At 47.3% G+C, this 16,167-nt stretch overlaps 1 protein-coding gene across 1 annotated transcript in view; it reads left to right on the top strand.

Moving 5' to 3' along the window:
* The window catches only part of GAD1 (glutamate decarboxylase 1), a 62,371-nt gene that overhangs the window by 29,003 nt on the left and 17,201 nt on the right, over positions 1–16,167 (top strand). Inside the window, exon 5 of the mRNA XM_032220996.1 lies at positions 5,102–5,192. Coding sequence (XP_032076887.1) covers positions 5,102–5,192 — 91 coding nt within the window. The remainder of the gene's footprint in view (positions 1–5,101; positions 5,193–16,167) is intronic.

Here is a 16,167-nt window from a genome sequence, read left to right as displayed (position 1 = left end):
ATCCTAATGAAGGTTTTTCCCTATTCAGCAGTAATCTCTCAGGTTACCAGTGCTGAAGGCAAATCACTGGGAAAAGTTACCACCACTGTATCCTCCTTCTAAGCTTCCCAGAAGCATCTTTGGCCATTCAAGAAAAGAATTTGGGGGGGGGTTGGGGAAGTAAACCAAGCATAAATTTTTACATCCTTAGGAAAGCCATGTTTTTTGTTTTGTTCAAAAATGTGGATTGCCATGCGGGAGCCTTCTTTATATGCATGGAATTATCTATGGAGATAGGACTTCTTTATTCCTTTCATAAACAGGGAGATTCCTGATGGCATAATGGGGAAACTCCTTTCTGTGAGCAAGGCATTTTCCTTTGTGCAGGAAAAAAGGATTCTCGTGTTTGGTTGGTTTAACTCTCTGATTTGCATTGATTGGACCAACAATATTGCTTTTCAGTCTCAGGGAATGGTAAATTGGCCATCTAATCTAATGAGACCAGGGAAGTCCTGTGGTGGTTTGATGAAAGTAGGAGGTCGCCCTGATTTTCAAGGGAACTGTCCAGCATTGTAAAGTATGAAGATCGAGGGATGGGGGGGGGGGGGGTCTGCTAGGGACTAGGAAAAAGCTATGGAAGTTTTTCTCAGTGGGTCTAATATTTTAAAGCAGGGTGTCAAACCTGATTCCAGTGAGGGCCGCATCATGGTTGTGTATGATCTGGGGGTGGGTGGGTAGCCAGGGGGCGTGGCCAGCTCGATATTACTCCTGTTGGGGACATCTATAGTGGCCCGAGTGCTCTGCCAGTAAGACAGGCTCCCAAGCTCCGATTTTGGCTGCCACCGCCTCTTGCAACTCTCTGCCAGTGAAAATGGAGCACAGGAGGGCCGTATATTCACTAGCAGAGGGTTGCAGGAGGTATTGGCAGTAAAAAAAATTGAGCTCAGGAGCCTGTTTTCGCTGGCAGAAGCATGGCAGGCTGGTCCTTCACTGTTTCCAGGGTAGCCCCATGGGCCCAGTCTCAGTACCCCAAGAGCCGGATCTAGCCCCCGAACCTTGAGTTTGACACCCCTGTTTTAAAGGGACCCTGATTTTGATATCACTTACGATTGCTTCTTCATTAGCAAGATTCTTAAATTTGTACAGCTTCCTTCTGCCCCAAGAATGTAATAGTATTAGCCCAGGTCCCAATTTGGACTCTACTGAAGTGCCAGTGCTAACCATGTAATTACTACTGCTAGGATTGCGGTAGAAATGTGACATTCCAACTGAGGTAGATTGAATTCTCAGCTATGTAGGTCTTGGCTTTGGAGTGTGACCCACGGATAAATCTTCTGATGGGATGTCTCTGTGTAATTCCACAACCGGAAGATGGCAAGATCATAATGTACTATTTTACTTCAGAAGTTTGCCTTTAAAAACCCTGTTCATATGAGGCCTGCTGGAGGAAGCAAACGTCCTTCTTGCGCCTCTTGAAAAATGCAGCCGAGTTCTTGCCTACGGCTTTGAATTGTTGTCAGAAAAAATCAGTATCTGTAAGGCACAACAAATGCAAATATAACCTTTGGATTGGAGATCACTTTTCATCATTCTCCAAGTTTGGTCCTATGTATTGTGGCAGCAAGACATGATAGTCGGAATTTGGCATGATATATGTGAACACGAGATGTCATAAGAGAGGGATGTTTTATTTGTTCTTCTAAAGCATGTCCCGATTCTGTACAACTAAGCTACTCACCAAACATTTCATACTAAGGATAGTAGCTAAAAAGGGCATACGATGTAAGATGCTACTAAAACTATATCAGTATATGCGACTCCTAGCACTGTTACTGTCTTGGAATGTAGGAATTAAGAGATGAATGAATGAATGAACGAATGAATGAATGAACGAACGAACGAACAAACGAACGAACAAACAAACAAACAAACAAACAAACAAACAAACAGTGGCAAAATATGCTTGCTCTTTGCCTACAAATTATGGGAGTGGATTAGCTTGCCTACAAAGATCATCTTTGTAGAGCCATGATGGAACAGTGGTTAGAGTGCAGTACTGCAGGCTACTTCTGCTAACTGCTGGGCTGCCTGCAATTTGGCAGATCAAATCTCACCAGGCTCAAGGTTGACTCAGCCTTCCATCCTTCCGAGGTGGGTAAAATGAGGACCCAGAATGTTGGGGGCAATATGCTGACTCTGTAAGCCACTTAGAGAGGGCTGGAAAGCGGTATATAAGTCTAAGTGCTATTGCTATCTTTGGAATCAGCCTTACTTAATCTGGTGTTTTTCAGAGGTGTTGGACTAATTGCCATAATCCCCAACCAGCATGATATTTTGACTCGTTTGAGTTGAGGTCTAGCAGATCTGGCCAACACCAGATTGGAAAAGATTGTTCAGTTTCTTAAAACAGTGATGTCAAACTAGTGGCCTGCAGGCCAGATGCAACACCCCTATGTCGCAATATGTCATGTGACAGCAACATGACACAGCAAGTTTGAGACCCATGCTCTAAAACAGTGTTTCTCAACCTTGGCGACTTTAAGTCCTGTGGACTTCAACTCCCAGAATCCCCCAGCTGGGAATTCTGGGAGTTGAAGTCCACAGGACTTAAAGTCACCAAGGTTGAGAAACATTGCTCTAAAACAACAAAGAGTGAAAGTGAAAGATATAGGCAAATGGCTCCACAATTTTCATGAGAACCGGATCTAACTGTCTTTCTCCCTAGCTAGTCCCTGCTGCAAGTTAAATCTGTTTTCTTTTTTTTTTATTGAAGGTTATAAAAAAGGCAAGATTTACAAAATACAAAAAAAAGAAATAGAACTCATTACATATTTACAGCGCAAACGGCAAAGATTCATACATATGTATACATAGTTCATCTCACCTTGCCTAGTATAAAACTAGGTTACTAATTCTATGCAGGTATTTATAACGGATTTTTCCTATCAGATCATCAAAGTTTTTTCAACACTGTAGTCTATTGATATTACTTGTAGGTGAATTCTCACCTCTAATACATTTCTTATCTCATTTGTTACTTAGTCTTTCTATATTGTATATTTAAATTGTTACTTAAGTCATTTTAAGTTAATCAAATATCTCATTTTATATCTTAATTCTCATTGTCTTTCTTATCAAACCATTTGTATAATTTCTCCCAGACTTTGTAGAAGTCTGTGTCTTCTTTTTCGTTAATCAGCATTGTCAATCTATTCATTTCCGCTATTTCTAAAATATTATTCATAACCATAGTACTAGTGCGGGCATTTTCTTTCTTCCAGCACTGCGCATATGCGATTCTTGCTGCCGTCAAGATATGGACGAGTAAATATTGATTAGTTTTAATTATTTTTGGATCTATTATCCCTAATAGAAACATTTCCGGATTGAGGTTTAATTTAATACTCTGGTTTCTCTTCAGATCGTATAAATCTTTCACCTTTTTTAAAATCTGTTTTCTAATGTTGAAGCTATCTTTCTTTTATTTAAAATAAGGAGATGTTAGTCCATATTAATCCTTAAAACCCATCAACACTTTAAAATAAATAACATGTTTATTTCACATTTACAAGGCAATCTATAATTTATTTTAGAATGAAGTCTCACTACGTTCCCAGGTGTTTATTATTGGTAGATATGCATGATGTCTTGAATATGTTAAAATGTTATACTGTAATTGTCCCAGCATAAATACCAAAACAGACATTTCTTCATATATCTGAGTTTGCCTTCATTCCCCACATTAGTTTCAAGGGAAGATACTTTGAATGGATTGTGTTTTGTTTTCAGAGTAGGATGTTGAAAGATAGGAGAGAGGGAGGGAAAGAGGGAGGGAAGGAGGAAGGAAGGAAGAGAGGGAGAGAGGGAGGGAGGGAGGGAGGGAGGAAGGAAGGAAGGGAGGGAGGAAGGAAGGAAGGAAATTTTCTTTTCTATCTTCTACTAAGGGCAGTTTCTGGCATCTACAAATGGCAAAGAGGAAGACTAGCATTAGCAGCAGGCAAGGGAAATATAGATTGGGCTATGCCTTTAATGGGCAAATCACTATCAAAGCAATCACTGAAACACTCAAAGATGCTTTTTTCTTTCAAGAGGCAACTGGACTTTCTGGTAAATCACTGAAATGGTGTATTTGGGACCCGAATTTCCAAGCAAGATGCTTACTAATTGAGTCACATCCAATCTTACAACTTTGATCACAGTGAAACGAATCACTACAGTTGTTAAGCGAAACACACATTGTTAAGTGAATTCAGCTTCCTCTGTTGACTTTGCTGGTTGAAGCCAGCTGGGAAGGTCAGAAATGACAATCCCATGGCCCTGGGATACCGCAACTGTAGCAGTGGTGGGTTATTCTTACCGTCACTACTGGTACACTGATCATGGTCTGTTCGTGCATGCGCCGGATGTGCGCTGTGCACGAATGCGCAATCCACTGCCCCTGCAACAACCAGCTGCTTGTTGGGGCTCACACAGGCACTGCACGCTGTGCGCGCATGCGCTTTGTGTCTTTTGGCATAACTACAGCTATAGAGCGCGGGCGGGGAGTGGGCCAAACAAGCCACCGTACCGGCTCTCAGCTGCTCCAGGCCACTGCCGGTACAGGTCAGTTGCCAAGCGCCTGAATTTTCATCATGTGACCATGGGGATCCTGCAATGGTTGTTAAGCACAAGGATTAATTGTATGCTAAATGAATGATGGTAAGTTGAGAACTACTGTATTTTTTCCTATTCATAAAATTAAGAAAGGGTGCCTTCAGAACTCACAATTCCTCTAGAACAGACATGTCAAACACACAGGCCACAGCCCACATCCAGCCTATGATAGGCCTAGAGTTGTCTCATGGGACCATCCTGGAGACGGCGAGGGACCCAGCCCATCCTGGCCACACCCACACAGTTGCCCATGACAACCAGGCCACGCCCACTCCAGCCTCCCAAGGGCAAACAAATAAACTGATATGGCCCACAATGGGATTGAGTTTGACACCCCTGCTCTACAACGTTGCTGGTAAATGTATAGAATTGGTTGTCCCTTCCCATCTCTATTTTCTCTGTAATGGATATAAATATGGAGGAACCAATAACTATGATATTTAAGCAGCTCTTGTTTTTTTTGTTCTAGGTCACCCTCGCTTTTTCAACCAGCTTTCCACGGGGCTCGATATTATTGGCTTGGCTGGGGAATGGCTGACCTCTACAGCTAATACAAACATGTAAGCAGAGCCTTGCTTTTCTTTGGTACCCAGAAATCAGATTCAAATCCGAGGGGATTGTGGGCAAAGTTGAGTAAGCTCTATTTAGGGGACAATCACTGAGCCTCCTTGCTATGAAGTGCAGCATTCAAAACTTTTTAAACAAGCAGTAAACCTTCAGACTTATGTCTACGTGAATTTTATTAAAAAATTAAAACAAGAAGGCAGGGAAAAGTGGTTTCCTCAGCTCTCTTCACTTGCTTTCACCTGTGTCCTTTCACTCTTCTCTGAGTGGCAGAAAAGACGATGAAGTATGCTTGGATGAATTAATTACAGGTTATCCCAAAGGTGCTTTTTCAAGAGGCAACTGGGCTTTCTGGTTTTCCTTTGAAGACGTTTCACTTCTCATCCAAGAAGCTTCTTCAGCTCTTTAGCTGAAGAAGCTTCTTGGATGAGAAGCGAAAGCCTTCAAAGAAAAACCCCAGAAAGTCCAGTTGCCTCTTGAAAAAGCACCTTTGGGACAACCATCACCTGGATGACTGAGAACAGTGGTGGGTTTCAAAAAATTTTTGAACCTACTCTGTGGGTGTGGCCTCCTTTGTGGGAGTGGCTTGCCAGCCATGTGACCTGGTGGGAGTGGCTTGCCGGCCATGTGTTTTCTCTCTCTCTCTCTTTCTCTCTCTCTTTCCTTCCTTTTGTCTCTCTGTCCCTTTTTCCTTTTTTTCTTTCATCTCTCTCTCACTTTTTCTTTCTTTTTTCTTTTTTTTCTTTCTTTCTTTCTTCCTTTCTTTCTCTTTCTCTTTCTCTCTCTCTCTCTGTGTGAGTCTGTCTGTCTGTCTGTCTGTCTGTGAGTGTGTGTGTGTGTGTGTGTTTGTGTGTGTGTCAGTGGTGGGTTTCAAAACATTTTGGAACCTCTTCTGTAGGTGTGGCCTGCTTTCTGGGTCCACTGGTGGAACCTCTTCTAACCGGTTCGGTAGATTTGACGAACCGGTTCTACCGAACTGGTGCGAACTGGTAGGAACCCACCTCTGACTGAGAATCTCTATAGACATTTAGTAGTTACAGGTTAATGTACAATTGCAGCTAGAAAATATTGGAAACACTAAGGCAGCCCTGGGGTTGTCCTACGATGTTTACGGTGAAGTTTATGGGTCTGCATGCGAGAGGAAAAGAGAAACAGGCAAAGCCAAAAAAAAAACAGAGGTCAGCAATTTTTTTCTATAAAGGCTTGGCTCCTGCCCCTTCTCAGTCTCATTAAGCGCAGCTGGCAGATTTGCTGCCAAGGAACACAGCACCTTGAAATTGGGTTAATTAAAACCAAGGCCAAGCTTTCAAGACTTGGTTTGAACTGCCTGTCTGTGTGTGGTCATAGAAGAAGCTTGTAAGATGCAAAATGGTAAAACAACTCCCTCACTGGAAGCATTAAAAGAGTGTAAATAGGAACAGGAATCAAGCTAGTGGGAGGCACTTGTTAGTTTTACTTTTCTCACAAATGCTGGTGTTGTTACTGCATTTATTAATATAAAAGTCCAGATAGGGGATATGAAATGCCTGGTAACCATTGAAATTGGCCTGTTGATATAAAAGCCCCTCTCCTGTTTTCTATGAACATCATATAGAAAAATAGGAGATGAGAATTCTGCATTGATCTGCGGGATCTTTATAAAGAATGACAGGGCTGCATTCATCCCATTCCAAAGGGAATTTAGATTCTTCTTCGATGTGTTTTGTCTCTGTGTGTCATTGCTTGCTATGATGGCTACGTTCATTAGTGGTTGAAAAATGCCTTGAGACAGAAAAGCTGTGTCTTGTAAGATGGAGGCATTTCACTTGCAAACTGAAAAGGAAATGTCTAATTGTCCACTAAGGAGGTTGTGTTGAGCCCATGTTAGCTTGGTGAATTGCCATATATATCAGTGGTGGGATTCGAATTTTTTTTCTACTGGTTCTGTGGGTCTGGCTTGGTGGGCGTGGTGTGGCTTGGTGGGCGTGGCTTGTTAGGTGTGGCAGGGGAAGGATACCGTAAAATCTCCATTCCCTCCCGATCAGCTGGAACTTGGGAGGCAGAGAATAGATGGGGGCAGGGCCAGTCAGAGATGGTATTTACCAGTTCTCTGACCTACTCAAAATTTCCATTACCGGTTCTCCAGAACTGGACAGAACCTGCTGAATACCACCTCTGATATATATGTTCTCTTGAATTCTGCAAAATATTTGACCTGACAAAGCTCTCTCATTTGCTTTCGTCTGCATATTATTTCTTGTGCCTTTGATTTTTTTCATTCAGTGCTACTATTCAAAGCAGCAAAGGGACCTATTTTTAATTAAACTGATTTATGCTCCACAGTATCCTAGAAAAAATGGCTGAAGTACCCAGTCCAGACAATTAAAATTTATATTCCATGGAATTCAGTGAGATGATGAAGCATTTTTATCATTATTCTCCAGCGAAATGTATGTCTAATTATTTATTGGATTTTATTACCTGTTTTTCATTCAGGAGCTCAAGGTAGTATACATAACACTCCTAATTTTTCCCCACAATGACAATCCAATCCTGTACGGTATGGCACTCCGAGCCAGAGTAACAGGACCAAAGGAAATGCTCCCAGCAAGCTTCCATGGTTGAGGGTAGACTAGAATATGAGCGTCCAACAATTTTGACCTTTGTTAAAGTTTTTTGTTTTAAGGCTCCTCTACATGACCAAGTCAAAGGTTATTTGCCCACCGCTGACATGTCATGTTAATTCACCACTGAATTAACATGACATTTCTTGTTTTCATTGCCAATTCCTGGTCGGCCAAAGCTATGCTGTCAGCAAATGGTACCATTCTTCTTTACTACAAACAGACACATGGAGGAAAGGAATTTTGCTTTTTCCTTCCACTAAATTCCACTAGGAGGAAAGAAAACATCACCAATCACTCTCCTTCTGGAGGGATGCAGCTTGCTAACTTCTCATACATATCTGAACTGGTGACTTTATTGCTTACCAAAAATTACTCCAGGATGTGTAAAAATGGCCCAGTTGAGCAGCTGACAGACATTCGGTGGGGTTTGCAGTGCAGCATCATGGCCATTCCTGCTGCATCACCCAACCCACTTTCTGTCACTGCTCCTGTGGGATAGTTCTAGATAGGGTTAGCGCTCTTTTGGAAGATTGCTAGATCCATGTATAGGCATAGCGCATCTAAACAGCTGACAGTAGTATGGTGGGATATGGCGCAGATTAGGAAAGAAATTCCTGATGCATTATATTATCTCTAACAAGCGCTGCTAGTTCCGTGCTTATATGTGACCTTATAACACAATTACTAACAAACATATTTTGCATTGCAGTGCTTATTTTATTATAGGTAGTCTTCAACATACGACCATAATTGAGCCCAGAATTTATGTTGCTAAGTGAGACATTTGTTAAGAGTTATGTCCCATGTTACAACTTTTCTTGCCACATTTGTTAAGTGACTCACTGCAGTTGTTAAATTAGAAACACAACGTTGTTAAGTGAATCTGGCTTCTCTGTTGACTTTGCTTGTCAGAAGGTTGCAAAAGGGGATCACATGATCCCAAGACTCTGCAACCGTCATAAGTATGAACCAGTTGTCAGGCATCTGAATGTAAATCAGGTGACCATGGGGAGACTACACGGTCGTAAGTGTGAAAAATTGTCATAACTGACTTTTTTCAGTGCTGTTGTAACTTTGAACTGTCACTAAACAAACTGTTGTAAGTTGAGGACTACCAGTTCTTGCAAATACCTACTCCCAGCCCAGGTGCCCAGGAATTAATTCCTACCCACAATTATTTACCTACTTGAAGCTGGGCACTACATATTGTAGCACTTAAGCAGACATGTGTTTATGCACTTTAGCAAAATGCAAACGTACATGATATTACAATAATATTGGCAAGGTATCCTTCTGGATACAATTGCTTGCCATTTTGTGCTTTACTGTTAATTCTTCATTTATTCCTTGAATGCGTTGTATGCAAATCTCCATGACCTTTTGCACAGAGAAAAAATAACAACAGCCGATTATTAAACAAGTGAAACCTTCTACCACGGCCCTTTAGACACACGATACACTGAGCATATATAATGGAGTGGCCATGTTTGTTCCCTGAAACGATGCTGGTTCCCTTGATAAGTTTAATTTGCTTTTTTGCTGGAAGCTTCATTCCTTTGTGAAAAGGCCATTCAGTGCTTGGTTCCCTTTGGAGAGCTTTTCTGCCTTTGTGGTCCTGCTTTTCATTCTTATTCCCGGTTGCCTGCAGTGACAGCAGCCACAAAACACACATTACCAGACTGTTCTTATGGCTACTGTTTTCTTCCGAGATAAACATTACATAGTTCCAGCATATGGCGGAGAGGAAAAAAAACACCAGGGCAGGCTCAAGAATAAAGGTGGAACAACAAGGCCCCCCCTACCATCCCTGCCACAGCCGGCAAGCTCAGAGGCTCCATATTTGTTTGGGTGGAATGTGGCACCTTTTCCACTGACAGCTTACCCCCTAAGGCAGTGTTTCTCAACCTTGGCGACTTTAAGTCCTGTGGACTTCAACTCCCAGAATCCCCCAGCCCTAAGGCCAGCCCCATCCATTTCACTTTCATGCAAGGAATAAAAATTAAAATGGCAGCTGTTGATGGCAACCACATTGTACCCATCTCTTCCCCTCACCCGGAACATCTCCAAACAATGCAAGGGTTGAGATGGGCTTGAGAAACGACCAGGAGCAACAATCAAATGTGTTTCCTTGTCACTGAAAGGAACTTCTTTGGCCCCACTCCCAAGACAGAGGAGGAAGTGGGCTCTTATATTGATCTCCATTTGGTGGCGGTTATTTCCTCTCTTCCTTTCTTCTGCAGGATAGAAGCTGAACCAACCCAATCATTGAACCTAGCCTTTTCTTTTCTTTTCTTTTCTTTTCTTTTCTTTTCTTTTCTTTTGGTACTAGCAAACGTTTTGCCGAGCTTTCTGGGAAAGTTAAAATGGTGGCTATTGGGAGGAGCTGTCGATGTCTGCTCAGCTTCCACAGTAACCATGGAGAATGGAAAAAGAAACAGATATTGTACCAGATATTGTCGAATGAAATATTGTTGGAAGAAATGTCCTTCTGGGTTCAGCTCCAAGTAGGGAAAAAGACATTGGAAACCTGGAGGCTGCTTGGAAAGATGATTTAATGGTAGACAGGATCACATGGGTTGAGCTCCTGAACAGAAAAGGGGGAATCACATGCTTCCAGCTGTTTGGGGAAGAAGAAAAGAGAGCGAGATGCTGAAAGTCCCTGGTTTTATGCCCTCTCTGGCCTTTGGCCTTGAGCTTGTATTCTGATTGGTTGTTAGATTCCCATGTGCCCATGCAGGGGCAACTTTTTAGGTTTTGCTTTGAGTTCAAGTTTGGTTAAGCATTGCTTCTTCCTAGGTGTCCTATGGGGAGTTTCTGTGGAAGGTTAATCTACCTTTGTTGTGTATAATAAATTAGGTCAGCCTTTTTTAATGGCCCATTGACAAAGGTGGGGGGGGCTATTTGTTGAATACTAGCGCGGGAAATACAAGCGCGGGGATAAAGGACCCCCCTTCTGATTGGTTCCCGGGCGGAGCCGGTTCAATCCTCGCCCCGATTGGTCGAGCTAATCGACGGCCCATTGGCTCCTCGTTCAAACCCGGGGGTATAAATGTTTGGCGCGAACCACGCCACGTTGAATCGTAGTCACTCTGTTCTCAATAAAGGTTGCTGTTGCAGACCCGCTTGTCGCGTCCCTTTCCCTTCGCTCCAAGATGCAAAACTGGCGACGAAGGTGGGATTCCGATTCCCGCGACCACGGATTAGAACAAGCCAGCTGCCACCGCGTCTGAATCAGCACGAACGTTATCTCAGGCTGAGAACTCCGGCAGCGAACGCAAAATTTTCTCCGCCCTCTTCCTCCCCCCTCTCTGGCTCCACACCACGATGGCATCAGCGCTTCCTCCTTTCGCGCCATTCGGATCCGCCGGAGAATCATGGGACGGCTTCATGGAGCGTTTCGAGTGCTACTTAATCGCATCGAGGAACCAGGCACAGACCGACGAGGAGAAATGCAGTTTCTTCTTGTCTTGCTGTGAGCCTTCCATGTTCGCCTCTGCGAGAGCCCTGGCCGCCCCGAGGCCAGCCTACAAACTCGGGTGGGACGAGCTGATGTCCAGGCTGAGGAACCACTACGCTCCCTCACCCTCTCTGATCGCACGCCGCTTCACCTTCCGCCGCCGAGTGCAGAAGCCCAACGAATCCATCAGCCAGTTTCTAGAGGCTTTGCGCACCGTGGCCGCCCAGTGCGATTTTGCAGACCTGGAGGAGAACCTCGTAGAGCAGTTTGTATGCGGGGTCCGCGACGCGCATTTGCGCAGCCGAATGCTCCGGAACCACAAAATCACCTTGGTGCAAGCCGTGGAGACCGCGCGAGCAGCGGAGCTCTCCGAACAATCCACGGCCGACATCAAACGCCTCCAGCTGAAAACCCCCGCGCAAACCGCCGCGGGGCCTTCCACCCAGACGAACCTCGTCGACGACCTCTCTCCTGCTGAAGACGAGGAGGAGGAAACCGTCGGACAAATGAGGACGCAGCCGAAGCGGAGGCCACACCAGCAACCACCGACGCCAGCTCAGCCAGCCTCAAACGCACCTTGCCGCGGATGCGGCGGCCGCCACAGCCGCACATCCTGCCCGTTCCGTTCTGCCGTCTGCCGCCGCTGCCGAGGAGAAGGACACCTCGCCAGGGTCTGCCGGGCTCTCGTGCCAGCCCCATCGTTCATGCAGCCCAGCGACCAGCGCCAGGCACCGCAACGCCGCCAACAGCCACGTCCTGCGAGGCGAGCTGAGGACTGCCACTCAACCTACCAGCCCTCCAGCGCCGACTGCGTGGTCTACCAGGCTTCCCACGTTCCCGCCGGCGATCGCAAAATCAGCACCGCCGTCCGTCTCGAAGGTCAGCTTTGTCGAATGGAGGTGGACTCCGGGTCTTCCCGTTCCCTCCTATCTTGGGCCCTGTTTTCCCGCCTTTGTCCCGGGGTTCCCCAGAGCAAATTGCGCCCCGTCGGGGTCTCCCTCCTAGACTACCAGGGAAAGGGGATTCCCACGGCAGGAATATTCCACATCCGAGTGGAATACGGAGACTTTAAGGGGAAACTCCCAGTTCTAATCGTCAGGAACGATCTGCCCGCTCTCCTTGGGTTGGATTGGTTTCCCGCCTTGGGCCTCACCATAGAGGGGGTGCACAGGGTAGTTCCCCTCACCGTAGATAGCGTTCTAGACGAGTTCGCAGATGTGTTCGATGGGAAATTGGGCTGTTATAAGGGCACCCCCATTTCCCTCTGCCTCGATCCCCAGGTCGCTCCCATCAGGCTGAAGGCACGCAGGGTCCCCTTCGCATTGAGAGCAAAGGTAGACGCTGAACTTGATAAGCTTATAGAGCAGGGGGTAATCGAGCCCGTAGATCACGCCCGTTGGGAAACCCCCATAGTCCTCCCGGTCAAACCCGACGGATCGGTGAGAATATGTGCCGACTATAAGTCGACCATCAATTTGGCCCTGCAGGCAAATCCATATCCGGTCCCCGTAGTGCAACACCTACTCCACTCCTTAGGGCAAGGCCGCATTTTCGCCAAGCTAGATATGGCACAGGCCTACCAGCAGCTTCCCGTAGACGACGATGCGGCTACAGCCCAGACCATCGTCACCCACCGCGGGGCCTTCCGTTGCCGCCGCCTCCAATTCGGCGTTTCGGTTGCCCCGGGGATTTTTCAGAGCCTCATGGAGCGGTTGCTCCACGGGCTCCCAGGCGTCGTTCCCTACTTCGACGACGTCCTGGTCGCAGCCCCCAGCCACTCGGAACTCCTGAAAATACTGCAGGAGGTCCTCACACGTTTTAGGGAGGCAGGACTGAAACTAAAGCGCAGCAAATGCGAAATTGCTGTTCCCAAAGTAGAATTCTTGGGTTTCCTCATTGATGCCCAAGGCATCCACCCCACTCCTTCCAAAGTTGCCGCCATCAAAAACGCACCTGCACCCACCTCTAGGGCGGAATTGCAGGCGTTCCTGGGGCTTTTAAATTTCTACGCCCCGTTTATTCCCCACAAGGCGTCGCTAGCTGAGCCGCTACACCGACTGCTTGACCGGTCAGCGGCCTGGCAATGGGGTAGCCGTGAAGCGCACGCGTTCGCGGCTATAAAAGACATTCTGACCTCGTCGGCAGTCCTAATTCAATATAGCGACAGGATGCCCCTAGTTCTGACTTGCGACGCCTCTCCCTATGGCATAGGGGCGGTCCTGAGCCATGCCCTCCCGAACGGCTCAGAGGCCCCCATAGCCTTCTATTCCCGGACACTCTCCTCCACGGAGCGGAACTACAGCCAAATCGATAAAGAAGCCCTGGCTGCAGTGTCCGGCATTAAGCGGTTCCATGACTACCTCTATGGTAGGAATTTCACCCTTGTCACGGATCACAAGCCACTCCTGGGGCTACTGGCAGGCGACAAGCCAACCCCCCCCATTTTGTCACGCATGACACGCTGGACGGAGTTCCTAACGGCGTATTCGTATACGCTGTTATACCGTCCGGGTAAGCAGCTAGGGCACGCAGACGCCCTGAGCCGTTGCCCCTTGCCAGAGACGGACACAGCCCACGTGCCCACTCTCTCTATTTTGTCCATCGCCGAATCCGACCTCCCCGTCTCTGCCGCGGACGTCGCAGCTTGCACAAAGGCCGACCCCGTCCTATCCCAAGTAGCTTCATGGGTCTTGAGGGGTTGGCCCACGGAAAAGGTAGCGGAAGGATTCCGACCATTTAAAGCACGACAAGCAGAACTCGCCCTACACGGGGGTTGTCTTGTCTGGGGGGACAGGGTAGTGATCCCCACAGCCCTGCGGGCACGAATCCTGCCCGCACTCCACAAAAACCACCCAGGCATAGCGCGAATGAAAGCCTTAGCCCGTAGCTATGTGTGGTGGCCCTTGCTAGATTCAGAAATTGCAGACTACGTAGGCCGCTGCAGGATCTGCCAAAACTCTAGGCCGAATTCCCCCACTGCCGCCCCCCGGGAGTGGGAAATCCCTAGAGGCCCATGGTCCCGTTTACACATTGACTTCGCCGGCCCCTTCCACGGCCGAAACTTCATGATAGTAGTCGATGCTTACTCCAAGTGGGTGGAGCTGGTAATCATGACCTCCACCACAGCAGAGAGTACAGTGAGGGCCCTTCGTAAGATGTTCGCCACCCATGGGTTACCGGATGTGATAGTCTCAGATAATGGGCCCCAGTTTACCTCCACCACGTTCCAAGAATTCCTGGCCGAACAAGGAATCAGATACGCAGCCACAGCCCCTTATCACCCAGCTAGTAACGGCCGGGCGGAGCGCGCAGTTCGCTCAGCCAAAGAAGCCTTGGGCCGCATGGACCAGGGCGACTGGCAAGAAAGAGTGGCAGCTTACCTCTTGAGCCAGCACTCCATACCCTGCCCAACGACTAATAAAAGTCCCGCGGAGCTCTTGATGGGTAGGAGATTGCGAACCTCCCTAGACAGACTCCATCCACTTTACGCAGGGGATCTGCCGAGCAACCTGGGGGCCCTCCCTTCCCACGCGTTTAAGTTAGGGGATCCTGTATGGGCCCGCTCCTTTTCTGGGGATCCACGGTGGGTTCCCGCAACCATCACAGCTCTGACCGGCCCCTGTTCCTTCAGGGTCGGTCTGGCCAACGGAACACAATGGAGGCGCCACGTGGACCAATTAAGGCGACGCCTCCCCACGGTAACAGACGGCCCGAGCCTCTCAGACACCCACTCTCAGCACGAGCCACCCTCGATGACCTCCCCCCCAACGGACCGCCTCCACCCGGGGAACGGGGGACCAGCCGATACGAACCTTTCGGACAGACGCGCCTCACCCGGCTACTCCCTTCCTCGAAGCCCTTATCGAGACTCTGAACCTACACCCCAACCAGACTGCGCGGGGCCGCTGTCGGACACTCCTGTTGCCACGGAGACACCACCCCGGACAAATGGACATTGGGCACGGGGCCGGGGGCCAGCGCCATCTCACGAGGCCGCGTCGCAGATTCACCGCCCCGCCACAGACACACCTCCGCCGGCGGCCCCCCCCCCCGACGACAACCGCCGGGGAGCTACGAAGGTCGGGACGAGAACGTCGCCGTCCCACCTATTTACAAGACTATGTTTGCCCTTCCTAAGGGAACTCTTTGACTAGGGGGGGAGGGGTGTTGAATACTAGCGCGGGAAATACAAGCGCGGGGATAAAGGACCCCCCTTCTGATTGGTTCCCGGGCGGAGCCGGTTCAATCCTCGCCCCGATTGGTCGAGCTAATCGACGGCCCATTGGCTCCTCGTTCAAACCCGGGGGTATAAATGTTTGGCGCGAACCACGCCACGTTGAATCGTAGTCACTCTGTTCTCAATAAAGGTTGCTGTTGCAGACCCGCTTGTCGCGTCCCTTTCCCTTCGCTCCAAGATGCAAAACTATTAAGAGTGACTCTGTTTCCTGCCTAAAAACAAGTTCCTCCATTTCTGATCCAGGGAAATCTAATATTCTGCCTTTTCAATAATTCCCAGGATATTTCATTTTTCTTGGAGAGGGATGGGTTTAACTTCTTACAGTACAAAATATGCGGGATTTCCAGCTTTGATGCCCTAGGCCTTATATCTGTCCAAACATTGTATCACTTAGGGGTAGATGCCCAACACAGAGTAAATAATGTCCTTCCTCTGTCGAGGTTGCAGTATCGGGAGAGTCACCTTGCTGGATTTTCAGCAGGATTTGTTCAGCATCCTTCAGTCTACCTTTTTCATATTATGTTGCTTACTTAACAACTGCTGACTTTTTAAAATCATAGACTGTGTTCCTTTTATTGCTTTATTGTTGCAATCGTTGCTTGCTTGGTGGTAAGCAAAGCTAATTAATTGATTCATTATTGAACATTAAAGTAAATTCAATGTGTTAATAC

Source organism: Thamnophis elegans, chromosome 1, assembly GCF_009769535.1.
Source record: "Thamnophis elegans isolate rThaEle1 chromosome 1, rThaEle1.pri, whole genome shotgun sequence".
In the NCBI taxonomy this organism is placed as follows: domain Eukaryota; kingdom Metazoa; phylum Chordata; class Lepidosauria; order Squamata; family Colubridae; genus Thamnophis; species Thamnophis elegans.
Note: the sequence above shows the minus strand (reverse complement) of the source record. Positions and strands in the feature narration are given on the sequence as shown.